Source organism: Salmo trutta, chromosome 4 (genome assembly GCF_901001165.1).
Source record: "Salmo trutta chromosome 4, fSalTru1.1, whole genome shotgun sequence".
NCBI classification, from domain to species: Eukaryota; Metazoa; Chordata; class Actinopteri; order Salmoniformes; family Salmonidae; genus Salmo; species Salmo trutta.
Genome location: NC_042960.1, coordinates 42,689,672 through 42,707,237, shown reverse-complemented (window position 1 = coordinate 42,707,237; position 17,566 = coordinate 42,689,672). Strand labels below are relative to the sequence as shown.

Below are 17,566 nucleotides of genomic sequence, written 5' to 3'. Positions count from 1 at the left end.
GTTTGTATATCCGACCCCCAATCATATCCTGCCACTGCCCTCATGAGGTTCAGCACCATCCTACACTTAATTTCATTATGCTCAACATGTCTCTTCTACGTAAACCTCTCATCAAACCACATACCTAAGTACTTAAACTCAGACACCCTACCTATATCTGTATATTTGCAGCCTAACATCTTTAACCTTCCTCTTAGAATACACCATAAAGCAGGACTTGGACACAGACATCCTAAACCTCCATGTTAGAGACCAATCTTCCACAACTCCCACAGCTTCTTGCATCTTCCTCATCACATATTTCACATTCCCACCTCTCTTCCATATAGCCCCATCATCGGTATACAAGGCCACTCCCTGTTCCACCTCCTTAAATATGCCATATCATCAGGGTGAACAACACCGGACTAACCACACTTCCCTGAGGAGTACCATTGTCCACTTCAAACCCCATTGACAATTCTGACCCCCACCTGTATGACTCGATCGAACAGACATCCCCCAACGCACTCATCTTGATCTTCCCTCCACATGGTATCATAAGCTTTCTCAATGTCAAAATACACAACACTCATCACTTCTTTTATTGTCAGGGCCTTGGCTATCTGTCACACCCTGATCTGTTTCACCTGTCCTCGTTATTGTCTCCACCCCCTCCAGGTGTCACTTGTTTTCCCCAGTGTATTTATCCCTGTGTTTCCTGTCTCTCTGTGCCAGTTCATCTTGTATGTTTCCAAGTCAACCAACGTTTTTCCCGTTCGCCTGCTTTTTGCATTCTCCTTTTTTTAGTCCTCCCGGTTTTGACCCTTGCCTGTTTCTGGACTTTGTACCCGCCTGCCTGACCATTCTGCCTGCCTTGACCACGAGCCTGTCTGCCACTATGTACCTCCTGGACTCTGATCTGGTTTTGACCTTTTTGCCTGTCCACGACCATTCTCTTGCCTACCCCTTAGGATTATTAAACATTGTAAGACTCCAACCATCTGCCTCCTGTGTCTGCATCTGGGTCTCGCTTTGCGCCTTGATACTGTCACCAGGGCATCCTGACATGCACTGTCAACTGTGGGACCTTATATAGATGGTTGTGTTTTTTTCTAAATCATGTCCAAACTATTGAATTGGCCACAGGTGGACTCCAATCAAGTTGTAATTGGATGCACCTGAGCTCAATTTAGAGTGTCATAGCAAAGGGGAGTGAATACATTTCTTTATTTAATGTTCAATACATTTGCTAACATTTCCAAAAACATATTTTCCTTTTTTCATTATGGGGTCTTGTGTAGATGGGTGAGAAAAATCGAATAAATGTTTTATTCAGGCTGTAACACAACACACTGTGGAATAAGTCAAGGGGTACGAAAACTTACTGAAGGCACTGTATGTTGGTCTATCAAACAAGGGTACAAAATTTGCCAAACAAGAGGCTATTGGTGTCTGGGCAACAGTGCCAGTGTGTTCAGACTGAGTTCTAAACCTTGGAGTGTAGTGTATATAATTAGCATTCTTCAGAGAAGGGAGGAGAGAGAGAATGAGATAAGAGAAGGCTAGCTGGTGGGGTACTGCCACTCACCTGGGCAACTGCAGCCATGACACCCACAATGGGGAGTAGTCATCAGTGTGTGGCAGCGTGGCGAGGCTCTGCTTGGTGCTGTCAGTGGGCGAGGGTGAGAGGCAGGGGGGCGAGGGGCACTCTGGCTGGATTTCTTCTGGAGGCCTCATCTCCAGGACCTTGAGCACCACAGGGGAGGTGGTGTTCTTCAGGTTGGCCACAGCCTCGCCCCGCGTCACCCCTGTCAGGTCCAGCCCGTTCACATTCAGCAGGATGTCACCTGCATAGAGATGGGAGGACAGAACACAGTACCACTCAGCACAGCCACTCAGCACAGCGTTGCCCTGACTACTGTCCATTCTGACATCTTTCAAAAGCAAAACTTCCCAGAGACAAGGACTTGTCTCGTCTGCCTATTTGAATATTCAATCACCTCCCGCAGGAACACAAAGCAGTGGGAACAAAGAGCCACCTGCACATGAAATACCTCCCTGATAATCAAGGTGGGCTTGGACAGTACAGCACTGCACAACCAGCTGCCATCTGGAGAGGAGGCTTACTCAAAGGACAACATCCACTCCTTTGATTAGGATGCACTATGCAGATACACTCAGTTGAAATTGGGATAATTCTTATGTAGACAGCTGTATACACAAGCATATTCACATAACTGATATGCATGGGAATACACTGTGAAAATCAGGCCTTTGATAAAGGTCATGGTATAACCACACTCAATATCATACCCACTTCCTCACTCTCCTCACACATAAAACCACATTTCCATCCAGTCTTAATGCGAGTAAAGTCACACTGTAAAAGAAAAATCAGGACGGCTGAGATGGAAACAGGTCGTTTCAGTACAATTTGATGAATGGCGACAGATCATTTGTTCGTTCGACATGGTGGGATCTTTTGGTGTCTGTCAAATGAATTATCTGTGAATGGTGGTGGAATCGCAAATAATTACATAATAACCATCATATCGAAGTAAACTTGGAGTCACACGATGATATGGTGTGTGGTAGAGGTGTGCCGAGTAGTCGGACAAAGCGAGTATTGTAACGGATATGGGCAATTGTCTGGATAAGATTATGATCAGAGTATTTTTTTGTAATAAGGGTGCCAGCACGCAAGCATCTTTCTCATGTCAGTCAGTCAAGTGAGGTGCTGTGTTTTCTAAGTAACTCAAGTGGCTAGTTTTCCTGTCTGTAAAGAGAAGGGCTGTCTCTACATTGAATCTGCTGCTCTGATTGGATAGAGTGAAGCTGTATTTCTATGTCCACTCGCATCATAATTTCACCCGATCACTTTCACTTCTCTGTTTCGGTGTGATAATTCAGACTGCTTCTGCCTCCTGTTTGCCTGCTACTATGATAAATCAAATAGCAAGGACGTTTGCTATCAAGCTATCAATGTGCATAATGTCTAACAAGTGGGGCGAGGGTAGGGAAAATAATATGGGGTAGGGAAAATAATATGGGGTAGGGAAAATAATATGGGGTAGGGAAAATAATATGGGGTAGGGAAAATAATATGGGGTAGGGAAAAAAATATGGGGTAGGGAAAATAATATGGGGTAGGGAAAAAAATATGAAATGCCGACGTGCATTCTGACAGATAGCAAACTTGTCTGCCCACTGCAAATTGAGGACACACAGACACAGGTCAGACACACAGACACTCTGCGGCTCCTAATATGCAGCTTGTTTGGTCTAATATGCAGCTTGTTTGGTCTAATATGCAGCTTGTTTGGTCTAATATGCAGCTTGTTTGGTCTAATATGCAGCTTGTTTGGTCTAATATGCAGCTTGTTTTGTCTAATATGCAGCTTGTTTGGTCTAATATGCAGCTTGTTTGGTCTAATATGCAGTTTGTTTGGTCTAATATGCAGCTTGTTTGGTCTAATATGCAGCTTGTTTGGTCTAATATGCAGCTTGTTTGGTCTATAAAGGTGCATGGAGGTATTTTTCCAACATCTACTTAGGCATATTAAAACATTTACGTTTTCTCCGATCACGAGTATCATCCGATCCAACTATCAACTGTCAATTTACGGATTACAATTACGAATACGAGTACGGCCATGTCAGCACACTCCTAGTGTGTGCTCCTCCCACTGCGACTAGGGGAAAGCATGCAGTTTACCAGGCTACAGATGAAATAAGTTATGATGAACTTCACAACTTTGAAACAACTTTGAAGGTTTTGAATGATGTTCACTGTGCCCTGGATAGGAAGCTGCATTGTGGATCTGTGTTCATAGACTTGTCAAAGGCGTTTGACACTGTGGACCATACCGTCTTGGTGCAGAGATGGAAGTGTGTTGGGATTACTGGTCATGCTCTGGAGTGGTTTGTCAAATCGAACCCAGTGTGTTAAGTCAGATGTAAGTCGGACACAGTAGAGTTGTGCTCGGGTGTGCTGCAAGGATACATTTTAGATCCCCCGTTGTTTATTAACTATATCACCAACATTGGGAGACATACTGAGACAGCTGATATACATTTTTATGCGGATGACACCGTGCCCTATTCAAATGGCAGCAGTTTGACTTCAGTTTGCCTGCATTCACACACACGCATCCATTGTCTGCTTGCTGTTGTATTTGTGCTGTCGCCAGTGTTTTCTGTCTGTGTTGTCTGTTTTGTCTTACGTCGTTTTTTTTGTTTTTTTTATAATCCCAGCCCCCGTCCCAACAGGAGGCCTTTTTCATCATGCCAGGCCGTCATTGTAAATATGAATTTGTTCTAAATTGACTAGCCTGGTTAAATAAAAAATATAAACAGGATGGTGAAAGTGTGATGATTTTGATGCGGCTTTTCAAGAAATACCTAGGGTCTTATTATGGTGTCATGATGATCAATGCTTGACTGCCGTTTGACCAATAAAAATATTCTCGCTCTTATCAATAACAATGTCATCATGTAGACTAGCCTACCTACACTGTATCTGCGAGCTGCTAGAGCACATGTGCCAAGACCAGAGTAGGCACATTTGCTATTTAACGCAACAGTTTTTGTAGAGTTTAAAATGCGATGGAAACACACCGATTTTTATTCGGTACATGAACACTTAAGTGAAAAAGTACATTTCGTGTGCGCTATGTCATCACTCACTTTCTATCGGCAATAAGGAAAATGCACATATTTTCTTTTATGCAGATTTTAGAATATTCGCATGAAAATCTGTCACCAATTGGATGGAAACCTAGCTAGACACACACACACACACACACACACAGATGTAGGGGATTGTGTGTTCAGACAGACAGACAGACAGACAGACAGACAGACAGACAGACAGACAGACAGACAGACACAGACAGACAGACAGACAGACAGACAGACAGACAGACAGACAGACAGACAGACAGACAGACGGGTAGAGCGGGGTCTTGTCTGGCCTCTCTGTACTGTCGTTTTCTCAGGCAGATCCCTAGGATCAACAGGAGGCACTGGGTTTAAATTCCTCCACTGCTCTTTGATGTCTGGCCCGGCACAGAGAGCTCCCTCAGATGTTCTGACATCCCACACGCCCGGAAACACAACTATACTTTCACACACTGCAGTACATAGCCATAACAGGCCTGCGCCACAAGTGCATCCAATCATTTGGGAAGTGCGTCTGTTTGTCTATTTCAGAGCTGACTGATTTTGTATAATGAGCTGATAAAGTGCAACCTGTCATTTCCTCTGGAACTTACTTAATCAAATTTGAGGTGCGTGTATGTGTGTTAGACTCAATTTGGCGAGCACTGATCCGCAGCACTACCTCTGTGTTTCCTGTTGGACAAATAACCTTGGTAATTAAGCACGAGTCTGACTGTTTATCTCAACCAGTCTGTTCTACACAAGGGACAAGTCACACAGACACAACTCATGACAGATGAAGCCCGTCTGCAGTACCAACTCTGGAATCGTGGTGACCAGCAGGGACTGCACGGAACAGAGAAACTAAACTATCATGCCAATATCGGAGCAATTCAAGGAATATCTAAACTCCCTTCCCGGAACATTGGATTTTAAATCTACCGTATGACTGAGTGAGAGTGTGTGAGTTTGTATTGTGCGAGTGTGTGGTGGACTCTGTGAGTGTGTGTGGGACTGTTTGAGTGTGTGTGTGAGACTGTGTGTGTTCTACAGTAGAAGGTTTGTCACCAGGCTGTACCTTTGAGGATGGATCCCTCCTGTCCCACTACTCCGTTGGGGTCCACGTTAGTGACGTAGACCGGGAGATCCCAGCCGCGGGAGGACATGCCCCCTGCCACCGTCATCCCCAGGGAGTGATGGGGCTCCTTGGACAGCGTCACCGTCTTCTCATAACACGCCGGCTTCTCACATGAGTCCTGTAGATGGGAGTGGTGCAACGTGAGAAATGTGTAGAATGGTTACACTGTAATAGATGTTTATTCATGATATAGCGTTTATTGTGTTGTTTGTTTCTGGCGAATGTGATTTCTTGTGGTTTAAGCTTTGATGTTTAGTGTGTAAGACTAAGTACAGTGTGTGATGTTCAGGATTATTTAGAATAGTTGTGGTTTGTGGAAGTGAGAGAGTGTATGTACAGATGTCGGATCTTAATTTGACCCATTTTATTGAAGGAGGAAAATAATACATATTTAAAAATCGCAGCCAGGGGCAGCTGAAAGCGCTGTTTTTTAAATTTTATTATTCTAATAATGTTTTAAGGGCATAGATCAGCTTTAATATTGCAGATTTTAAAGGGTCCTTTTATTGTCCCCAGCGCAAGGTGCACCTGTGTAATGATCATGCTGTTTAATCAGCTTCTTGATATGTCACACCTGTCAGGGGGATGGATTATCTTGGCAAAGGAGAAATGCTCACTAACAGGGAGGTAAACACATTTGTGCACAAAACTTGAGAGAAATAAGCTTTTTGTGCATATGGAACATTTCTGGGATTTTTTATTTCAACTCATGAAACATGGGACCAACACTTTACATGTTGCGTTTATATTTTTTGTTCAGCAAAGATTGTGGCTTCTATCAATGTAATTGTCTGCATCATTTCCAAATGCCATATATCTTTTTTGGTAAATATATATATTATTTTAAATATATATTTTCCCCTAACCTGTCCACCCCTCCCCTAATTGGAGTAAACTAAAGGACAACAATACTTAGGCTTCTACTTCCAGCTTATACATACTATATACATTTTACAGACACAGTATATTATACATTAGTTATCGTTTGTTTTTAGTCCCCTTCCATCTCTAAAGACCATCCATCTAGCTGCCATATATTTTTCCACTGTGCTGTTTCACAAAAGTTCAGAACCTTTCTATTCTCATAGTTTATTCATATTGTAAATTAAAGATAGCATTTTTTCCTAAGAGTATTATATTATTGATCGTTTGACTATGACTTTTCCCAAACAGCCAGCAGTGCTATTTGCGGAGTTAGCTCTAAGTAAGTGTTGCAATTTTTCAGCCATTCCTGAACCTGCAACCAGGAACAAGCTACAGTACATATTGGCAGCACCAAAACAAGTGATCTAATGAGTCTCTTTGCAGTGTCATCTGCAGAGCAAGGATGAGTGTATCCCCCATATATATAACATATTGTTTGCAAGAATTTTGTATAATAATTTAAATGGAAAAACTTGAAGTTGTGAATCCGGTGTCAAAAAGCTCACTAACAGGGATGTTAACAAATTATTTTGTGCAATTGTTTTTGGAGAAATAAGCTTTTCGTGTGTATGGAAAATTTCAGGGATCTTTCAGTTTAGCTCATGAAACATGGGACCAACACTTTACAATTGACTTTTGTTGCGTTTATATTTTTGTTCAGTATACATAGCCTAACTATAGAACGTGGGCGGGCATCCACACTAGAGGAAAATGTATTGTTTTACAGTAGGCCTACATCTGTAAATCAGCTGATGGCCCACAAGTTAGCCTACAGAATGTATTGGAATATATGCCACGTTCTTAGTTCCGACTAGCACGTGAAAGCAGCATTAATCAAATAACAAGGGGCCTATTGCAACCATCGATGGCACTAGATTATTACCAGCTGATGTCTCATTAAACCATCAATACGTGCTAAATTCACCTGCACAGCTGAACTTAATTGCAACCATTATTGGTCACCTCATTACCGCTCCCTAAAAGATGACATTGGTGTTACCTTAGTCCTGCTTGCAACCAAAGTCTTTCAAGATATGTTCGGCCTCTGGTTCGTCTTATCATCGGAACAACTTTTTGAACAGACTAAGGGCGATGTATCTATTTGACAAGCATTCTATACAATAGAAATCAAGTATTTCGTCATTTACCACAGCAAATCCACTGTGGCAATTTACCTGACACTTTGTATGAATGGAAACTCGTGTTTTGATAGGCTACAGTAGAATATAGTTTAGGTGTAGCAGCTTACTGTACGGCTGCATTTTGGATACACTTGACACTTGTCCTATGTCGTTGTGGAGACCAATGTCTATCTTGTGTTACTAAGCTATATAAAATGAGGGTTGTTGATGTGTACGGTTGCATTTTAGATACATTTTTGTACATTTGAGTGTTGCAGTAACAGGACATATAGGCCTACAGTAGCAGTACGACATTTATTAATATTCTGTCTGGTGCTTTTAGCGTTTTGTGCGCGCGAGAGTGATTGGATGATTTTGATAGCTGGCACTGGCCCAAAGAAAGAGAACTGCAGGTTTTCAGCGAAGGTGTCGAAATCACCAGGCTCATTAGAATTTCTCGATTCGCAGTTCGTTTTTTTTCTGCGACAAAACGGTGAAAATGAAGATCCGACATCTGGACTGTACAAAGCGTGTATGTGAGTGTACATTTGTGAGTCAGGGAGTGTAGAGTAGTGTAAGTAAAACATGGACACATTGGGGTTGATGTGATGTAGCCTGCGCTGCTTCTCTAATGTGCTGCACTCACACATTTCTGACCCTCAAGTCACATGCCATGACTACCCCAGGACACTACACTAACCACAGCTGTCACAAGCACTGACCAGTACTGCACACGGTTTATGCATGCGTGTGCAAGGCGTAAATGGGTGTATGATGTAAGCATGTGTGTGTGCGCGCGCGAGTGTGTGCGTATATGTCTGTTTCTGTAGCTGTAATTGTATATCTCTCTAAATTCGCCTGGGTTCAAATTAAAGGAGTGTACGGTCCTGTTTTTCTTCCAGTAAAACTAGGATTGCTGACAGCCCTAGAGGGCCTACAACAGACACACACACACATCCAGTAGGAGCCAACTTCATTACTGTGTTTCAATATTAAAACACCATATAAAGGCCTGGTGAGGCTTAGTCTAAATATGATCTATCGTCCTGCTGGAGGTGGCTTGGCTTATCTCAGAACAATAATACATTGTTATTGTTGCTACCTGCTATCGCTGCGGGGTTCTTTTTATTACAGGCTCATTCTCTCTCTGCTAGCTCTGATGCCAAGGTCTTTATCTGAAGAATACGGTAAGATTCCGCCGTCACACATTCTCTACTTTTAACAGTGAGTCTGTGAGAATTACAACTTCAAATCTAGAAAGTGAGGTGAGAGCTGTGAAGTGAATCATTATTAGAATGAGGGAAGTTGTCAGCTCCAATAATGAGCTGGAGAAAATCCTGTTTTAGCGTGTCAGTGGAGGGGGTGTGAATCCTGTAGGTTGGTGGCGACGTTTTCTTCAGGGATGATATGCTCAGAGAGAGAGAAAGAGAGAGAGAGAGAGGCGGCTGCTCCGGACGCACGTAATGGCTCTCTGAGAGGAGCGGAACACTCTGACACAACTCAGGATGACACACTCCTCTTTGATGGAGGAATAATACAGCTCAGGATCATTTTCACATCAAATTAAATATTTAGCATGAGAAGAAGAGGCAGGAAAACAGTCTGTTTCTTTTGTGTGTGTGTGTGTGTGTCAAATCAAATCAAATGTTATTGGTCACACACACATGGTTAGCAGATGTTAATGCGAGTGTAGCGAAATGTGCGTGCGTGTGTGTGTATAAGGGCTCTATTCAATCTGTGTTGCTGAAGCGTTGCAGATTGCGTAATAGAAACGTAAAGGTCATTTCTGATTGAGCCGACATCTGCAGCGTTTACAGTGAACGCGGTCTCTGCTAAAGCGGGGACACTGCCTTTAAATTTAAATCCCGGTGTAACGCTGATGTTGAATAGAGCCCTATGCACAGTATGTAAACGTGTGTGTCCAACCTGAAGAAAAGCTCCTCAATCAAAGCAGTGTCTGACGTATTTGTGTTTGTTTGTGTGTGTGTGTGTGTGTTTGCGTGCATATGCTCGTACATACGTCATGCATTGCTCACCAGTAGCGTGTGTTCCATGTCCACTGGAGAGTATGGTGGGGGGCCTTCCATGCCCCATGGAGCCTCCTGCAGGATGTCAGGGTTGGGCAGACAGATCTGACGAGAAACAATGAAGTGGACCCGCTCCTCACTTGCCTACAGGAGACAACCAAATAGACAACCAAGCTCAGACCCAGACAGACACACAGAGCAATGCATTAAGAAGTGCAAACACAAGAAGAATATCATGGTTAAGCTCTCATAAATACACACTGAACACAGCTTCAGTAAAGTTGATCCAGACAAGTCCTTAAAAACAACTTTCACTGCCACGTAACTAGACCCAGACACAGAAAATACACTGCTACTGTACCTAGAACCTAGAAGGGTTCTTCGGCTGTCCCCATAGGAGATCCATTTGAAGAACCCTTTTTGGGGTTCCATGTAGAACCCTTTCCACAGAGGGTTCTACATGGAACCCAAAAGGGTTCTACCTGGAACCAAAAATGTTTTTACCTGAACCACAAATGGTGGTCTTATGATGACAGCGGAAGAACCCTTTTAGAACCCTTTTCTCTAGGAGTGCATAGCTGTTCAAACAGGTCCATCTTGCTCTTCCCAGATGCTATGTTGGGGGTAGAGTATGAGCTATTTCCTGTTGACATTCTCTACCCTCTCCTACCACCCCCTGAAGAGAGCTCTAGGGAAAGAATCCCCCACAGAGAGCTTGGCCAGGCAGTAAAATATATCAAACATTTTATTACCCCCGATAGGTTAATCCACATAATAAACAGATGCTCTGTTACAAATCACTCTCACTCAAACACACACACACACACACACACTTTACTTTCTTCAGGAAGCAGCCTGGCTGTGACTCTAACACCCCCAGGTGTGGGTAGTCTACAGTATATGTGAGTAATTCTGTTCAGGATGGTGTATGTGTGACACTCTTATCCTCCCATTAGACCCCCATCCTGCTGAGACAGAGCTGCTCCATAGATCATAGATTAGTAGTCAGGTCATTTTCACTTCGGTCTCTAAGAACACTGCAGTCTTTCTGCAGCCCACCTTCTCTCACGACCCCTTTTCCAACTTTAAACTCCTCATTTTTCTTACTCGTCTGTATGTCTCCCCTCTCTACAACCTTTTCCCTCCAGCTTCTTTCACTCAGTCTCTTTATTACTCTGTGTTGTCCACCCACTCACACAATGACTCACTCCCTCATTCACTCCCTCATTCACTCGTAAGAACTTGCACACGCTCACAGGCGCATGCGCACACACGCGCGCATATTACACATTCAAGCGCGCACACACACACGCAGCAGCTCAGCCTTCAGAGTTGCTCTTTTGAGAGTGCCTGTGTTCTCTGTGGAGCAGAGCTGACTCTTAAATTACCCAGTCCAGCTTGTAATTGCCTTAATTGGACTCATTTAATTGGTTTCCCGCCAGTTCTTAATATCTGACAGAAACAGCCTGATGTGAGCAGTCATGTTGAGTCCTCAGAGACCCTCAAGAGCCAGCCAGTCTCCTCAGATAAGAACCCATAGTCAAACAGAAACACACCCCCGCAATTACCCACCATCCACCAGGAAGCAGTGCCTCAGCCAAGCAGCAGAGCAGTGCCCAGTCGACCACAGACACACCACAATTAACCACAATTAACCGCAATGGACGGGGTCAAAGCCAGCCAACAGAGTGCAATTTACCAGAACCACACTCCACTAATTGTGATACTATACCAGGAACCCAGAGCCAAGAAACATACCAAGCACACTACCAGACACACACCATTACCAAGAATTGTAAACGACAACCAACCAATGCTCCCTGACCCCTGACCCCTGCAGACTGACCTGGATGAGTAAAGCGGCGTGTTCAGGCGCTCCGTAGCGCAGGTCGTGTCCGTTGATGGCGAGGACGCGGTCGTTGACGCTGAGCTGCCCGTCGTGTGCCGCCAGGCCGCCCTCCAGCAGGTGGAAGATGAAGACGCCATGTCCCTCTGGTCGTCTCACCAGCTTGATGCCCAGCTGCTCCTCTGGGGCGCTCTTAGCCAGGACCACGTGGATGCTGTCATCCCTCAGGGGATGGCCGTGGGAGAGGCCGTGAGGCAGGTAGCCACTGGCCGCATCGTGGGGGTGCGAACGGTAGCGGTGACGCTGCTCTCTCAGCACTGTGAGTCGCAGCAGTTGGCAGGGCTGTTTGAGGGTGGCCAGGGCGTAGCAGTGGGGAACATTGCTGATGTCTATGCCGTTCACCTGAAGATGAGCGGGAGAGATGTGAAGGTGGAGTTAAGTCTCAGATTATATGCAGATTATATTGAAGAGTTTATTTCCAAAAACGTTATATTCACAAATTGTTCACATTTGTGTTTTTTCATCAGAAATGTTTGGTGTTTAGCTGGAATGGAGTATTTGGGTCCTGTATATTTGATATGAGTTTGTCTCACTACAGATCTCATATTACTATATTGAATACTTAAAAAAATTATAATAATACTATTGATGTCACAAATGTATCATTTGTACATTTCTTTATCAAAAATGTAGTTCTTTGTTACATTTGACTATGTAAACCCTAGCTGTACTACTTATTTCTCTGGGAGTTAGGCGGATACAGTATGTAGCATTTTGCAAAAAAACATGATTATTTGTCTCTCTGAAATGAAACCATCAAGTGATAGATTTTAAACAAATGCATGTCTGTCATTGAAAAACCCAATGCCATGATAGTGAAAAAACAAACCAATCTCTTTCATAATTTCTTTAAACAATAAAAGCTAATTTGCCAACATTTCTGAAAATTGATTCATAGCATTTTGGAATTAATATGTTAGGTCTATAGCTGTGATGTAATTAAAATTCGAACTCAAAACACAATACATACAGTCACATACATGGCGAGTAGTACTCCACCGTCCTCCAAACAAAAACACACACTGACCTTGAGGATAATGTCCCCGGGCAGCAGGCGTCCATCCCGGGCGATAACCCCCTCCCTGTAGATGTCCTGGATGAGGATACGCACCAGGGGGGTCTCGTTGCCCCCCACAATGCTGATGGCCAGGGGCTCCGAGGGCTCACGGTTGATCTTAATACTGGTAACCTCGCCATCAGGGATCAAGTGATGGAGCTGCGGTAGAGCCAGCACTGAGAGAGTGAAGGAGGTAGAGAGAGAGGTAGAGAGAGAGTGTGATATTCTGATGAGAAGGAAATCTCTCAAAGACGCAGTGCAAGGCCAACAGAGATTATATATATATATATATATATATATATATATATATATAGAGCGAGAGCGAGAGAGAGAGCGAGAGAGAGAGAGCGAGAGAGAGAGCGAGAGAGAGAGAGTGAGAGAGAGAGAGAGAGAGAGAGAGAGAGTGAGAGTGAGAGAGTGAGAGTGAGAGTGAGAGAGAGAGAGAGCGAGAGAGAGGAAGCAAACAAGAGAAGAGAGCGAGAAAGCCAGAGAGACTGTGTAGAGAGGTTTGGTGTTGAAGCAGCTGTCTCGACTCCCCCAGGTTACCAAAACAAGCTTTACAAGCCGAAAGGGAGAATCCACTTGGCTGATCATCCTTTCTAATGTGTGTATCATGAGTCACATCTGTACCAAGTATGCTTGGGAAAAGCCTTACATTTAATTTTCTACAAGGTTATTGCTTGGGTGGATGGAACATCACACACACTTTTACACAGGGTTTGCACAGATACACAGTGACTGTACAGGCACATAAATTAGATCTAAAATTCTCACAAATACACAACCACAACCTCATACGGCACACACACATATGCACCCATGCACTTACACACAGTGTCAGCTTTCAGGTGTAAGAGTGAAAGTAATACCGCTGTCACCAAAGGGATGGTCTAACTTCAGCCTCTCCCACAAAGAGTTGTTCCTGTATGCTGTCCTCTGTTTCCCAGCTCTGAGCAGCAGACACACCCTGACTGGACTGGACCATTAGATAGGGGAGGCAGGGACTGGTATGTGTCCGTTCAATACTGCCAACAGTCTGGGCCAAGAGCTAACCAGCTCACAGCTACCTCGGACAATGTGTGCTATATACACTATCTATATCGCTCTGTACCTATCAGTGGTTCTATCTCTCCCTCCCTGCTCATTCTCTCCATCTTTCTCTCTCTCTGGCCCACTCTCTCCCCCAATCTCACTTGTTCCATAGCCCCAGTCCCTAGTTCTACTCACACTGCAATTTCTCCCTTCCAAAGTCAATATTTTCTCTTCATCACCGCAGATTGCTTCCAGGGAGTAGAGCACATTAACACACAGACCTATGCCGGTTATATAACCTCACTCTCTCTCCCCCCTCTTTCTTTCTCTCTCCCTCCTGTCTCTCTCTCGCTCCCCCTCTTTCTCTCTCCTTCTTTCTCTCTCCATCCCCTCTCTCCCCCTCGCTCTCTCTCCTCCCACTCTCTCCCACTCTCTCTCTCCCCCTTCTTCTTTGTCCAGAGGGATTCTATGAATATTTAATCTATTCTCACAGCCTCAACGACGGCCTTAGAGAATAATATGGTCTCTGATCCTTCTCTCTCTCTCTCTCTCTCTCTCTCTCTCTCTCTCTGACTCACAGCCCAATGGTCCTCCTCATCATCACCATAATGAACATCATGGCTCATCCTCCACTTTCTCCTCCTCCTCTTCATTCTACTCTTCATGGCTCTGTCCATCCCTCTCATTCTCCAGGGTCGTCCTGTATACTGCGTCCATCTGAAATGGATTCTATATGCCTCTGCAATAAACACTGTATCAATAAAATGGGGAATAAAATGGCAGCAGTTTTACGGGCGCCCAACCAATTGTGCTATTATGTGGGTTTTTTTGCGTTATTTGTAACTTATTTTGTACATAATGTTTCTGCCACCGTGTCTTATGGCTGAAAAGAACTTCTGGTTATCAGGGCAGCGATCACTCACCTCGGATTAGACAAGGATTTCTTCTACAACAAAGAGGATGCAGAGAACATTCTCCAAACACCCCACAGGGCCGACATCCCCGTTATTTGCAAGAGGAAGCGACGCAGGTACAGAGGACAAAGAGCCGGATGCCTCGTGAGGACCCGGAGAAGGCGAGTGGGAAAGCTGCCGTTACCGTCAATACTACTCGCCAACGTGCAATCATTGGACAATAAACTAGACGACGTACGATCACGAATATCCTACCAACGGGACATCAAAAACTATAATATCCTATGTTTCACGGAATAGTGGCTGAATGACGACATGGATATTCAGCTAGCGCGATATACGCTGCACCGGCAAGATAGAACAGCACACTCCGGTAAGACGGGGGTGCAAACAGCTGGTGCACGAAATCTAAGGAAGTCTCTAGATTTTGCTTGCCTGAAGTAGAGAATATTGTGATAAATTGCAGGCCACTCTACTTGCATAGAGAGTTTTCAGCTATACTGTATAAGGAAATGAGCAAACAGGAAACCACTCACCCAGAGGTGGCGCTCCTAGTGGCCGGAGACTTTAAAGCAGGGAAACTGAAATCAGTTCTACCAAATTTCTATCAAGATGTTAAATGTGCAACCAGAGGGGTAAAAATTCTAGATCACCTGTACTCCACACACAGAGGCGCGTACAAAGCTCTCCCTCGCCCTCCATTTGGTAAATCCAACCACAACTCTATCCTCCTGATTCCTGCTTACAAGCAAAAATTAAAGCAGGAAGCACCAGTGACTCGGTCTATAAAAAAGTGGTCAGATGAAGCAGATGCTAAACTACAGGACTGTTTTGCTATCACAGACTGGAACATGTTCCGGGATTCTTCCGATGGCATTAAGGAGTACACCACATCAGTCACTGGCTTTATCAATAAGTGCATCGAGGACGTCGTCCCCACAGTGACTGTACGTACATACCCCAACCAGAAGCCATGGATTACAGGCAACATCCGCACTGAGCTAAAGGGTAGAGCTGCCGCTTTCAAGGTGTGGGACTCTAACCCGGAAGCTTACAAGAAATCCTGCTATGCCCTGTGATGAACCATCAAACAGGCAAAGCGTCAATACAGGGCTAAGATTGAATCAAACTACACCGGCTCCGACGCTCGTCTTATGTGGCAGGGCTTGCAAACTATTACAGACTACGAAGGGAAGCAGAGCCGCGAGCTGCCCAGTGACACGAGCCTAACCTGTTTGGGCTAGGCGGCAGTATTGAGAATTTTGGAAAAAATATGTGCCCATTTTTAACTGCCTCCTACACCAACTCAGAAGCTAGAATATGCATATTATTGTTCAGGTTTGGATAGAAAACACTCTGAATTTTCTAAAACTGTTTGAATGGTGTCTGTGAGTATAACAGAACTCCTATGGCAGGCAAAAACCTGACAAGGTTTCATGCAGGAAGTACCCTGTCTGACAAGGAGTCGTGCGTCTTGCATCTGTTTATTGAAAAGTAAGGATCTTAGCTGTAACGTGACAATTCCCAGGGCTCCGATAGGCTCTCAGAACCCGGGAAATACCTGAAGGTTGACGAGGCAGCCTCAGGCTGAAACACATTATCGCCTTTGGTAAGTGGCGGATCAGAGGACCTTTGAATGAGGCGCGTGCACGATTCGCTCCTGAGGAGAAATTTAAATCGGCTGTTTAGGCTCATTGCATATTCCCGGTCGGAATATTATCACTTTTCTACGAGATAAATGGCATAAAAATTGGTTTTAAACAGCGGTTGACATGCTTCGAAGTACGGTAATGGAATATTTAGACATTTTTTGTCACGCCAATGCGCCATGCGCAAGACCGTGATGTAGCATTCTGATAGTGTCTAGAACTCACGAACAAAACGTCGCTGTTTGGATATAACGATGGATTATTTGGGACCAAACCAACATTTGTTATTGAAGTAGAAGTCCTGGCAGTGTATTCTGACGAAGAACAAGCAAGGTAAGAACATTTTTCTTATAGGAAATGTGATTTTGGTGGAGGCTGACCTGGGTGGGTGTCTAAATAGCTAGCCCTGTGATGCCGGGCTATGTACTTAGATTATTGCAAAATGTGCTTCATCCGAAAAGCTATTTTAAAATCGGACATATCGAGTGCATAGAGGAGTAATGTATCTATAATTCTTAAAATAATTGTTATGCTTTTTGTGAACGTTTATCGTGAGTAATTTAGCAAACTGTTAGTAAATTCCCCGGAAGTTTGCGGGGGTTATGCTTTTTCTGAACGTCACATGCTAATGTAAAAAGCTGTTTTTTGATATAAATATGAACTTGATTGAACAGACATGCATGTATTGTATAACACAATGTCCTAGGTGTGTCATCTGATGAAGATCATAAAAGGTTAGTGCTGCATTTAGCTGTGGTTTGGGTTTATGTGACATGATATGCTAGCTTGAAAAATGGGTGTCTGATTATTTCTGGCTGGGCACTCTGCTGACATAATCTAATGTTTTGCTTTCGTTGTAAAGCCTTTTTGAAATCGGACAGTGTGGTTAGATTAACGAGATTCTTGTCTTTAAATAGCTGTAAAATAGTCATATGTTTGAGAAATTGAAGTAATAGTATTTCTAACGATTCAAAAATCGCGGCACTGGATTTCAGTGGCTGTTACGTAGGTGGGACGAGTTCGTCCCACATGCGCCAGAGAGGCTAACAGACGAGCTAAATCACTTCTATGCTCGTTTCGAGGCAAGCAACACTGAGGCATGCATGAGAGCATCAGCTGTTCCAGACGACTGTGTGATCACGCTCTCCGTAGCCGAC

The 17,566-nt window shown here is 44.0% G+C and overlaps 1 protein-coding gene across 5 annotated transcripts in view; it reads right to left on the bottom strand.

The window, feature by feature from the left end:
• The window catches only part of lnx1 (ligand of numb-protein X 1), a 69,607-nt gene that overhangs the window by 8,756 nt on the left and 43,285 nt on the right, over positions 1-17,566 (bottom strand). For all 5 annotated transcript variants that reach the window (XM_029750818.1, XM_029750819.1, XM_029750821.1 and 2 more), the window contains 5 exons: positions 12,785-12,990; positions 11,698-12,099; positions 9,861-9,995; positions 5,720-5,897; positions 1,571-1,829 (listed from right to left, as the gene is read on the bottom strand). In XM_029750818.1, the coding sequence (XP_029606678.1) occupies positions 1,571-1,829; positions 5,720-5,897; positions 9,861-9,995; positions 11,698-12,099; positions 12,785-12,990 (1,180 nt within the window). The remainder of the gene's footprint in view (positions 1-1,570; positions 1,830-5,719; positions 5,898-9,860; positions 9,996-11,697; positions 12,100-12,784; positions 12,991-17,566) is intronic.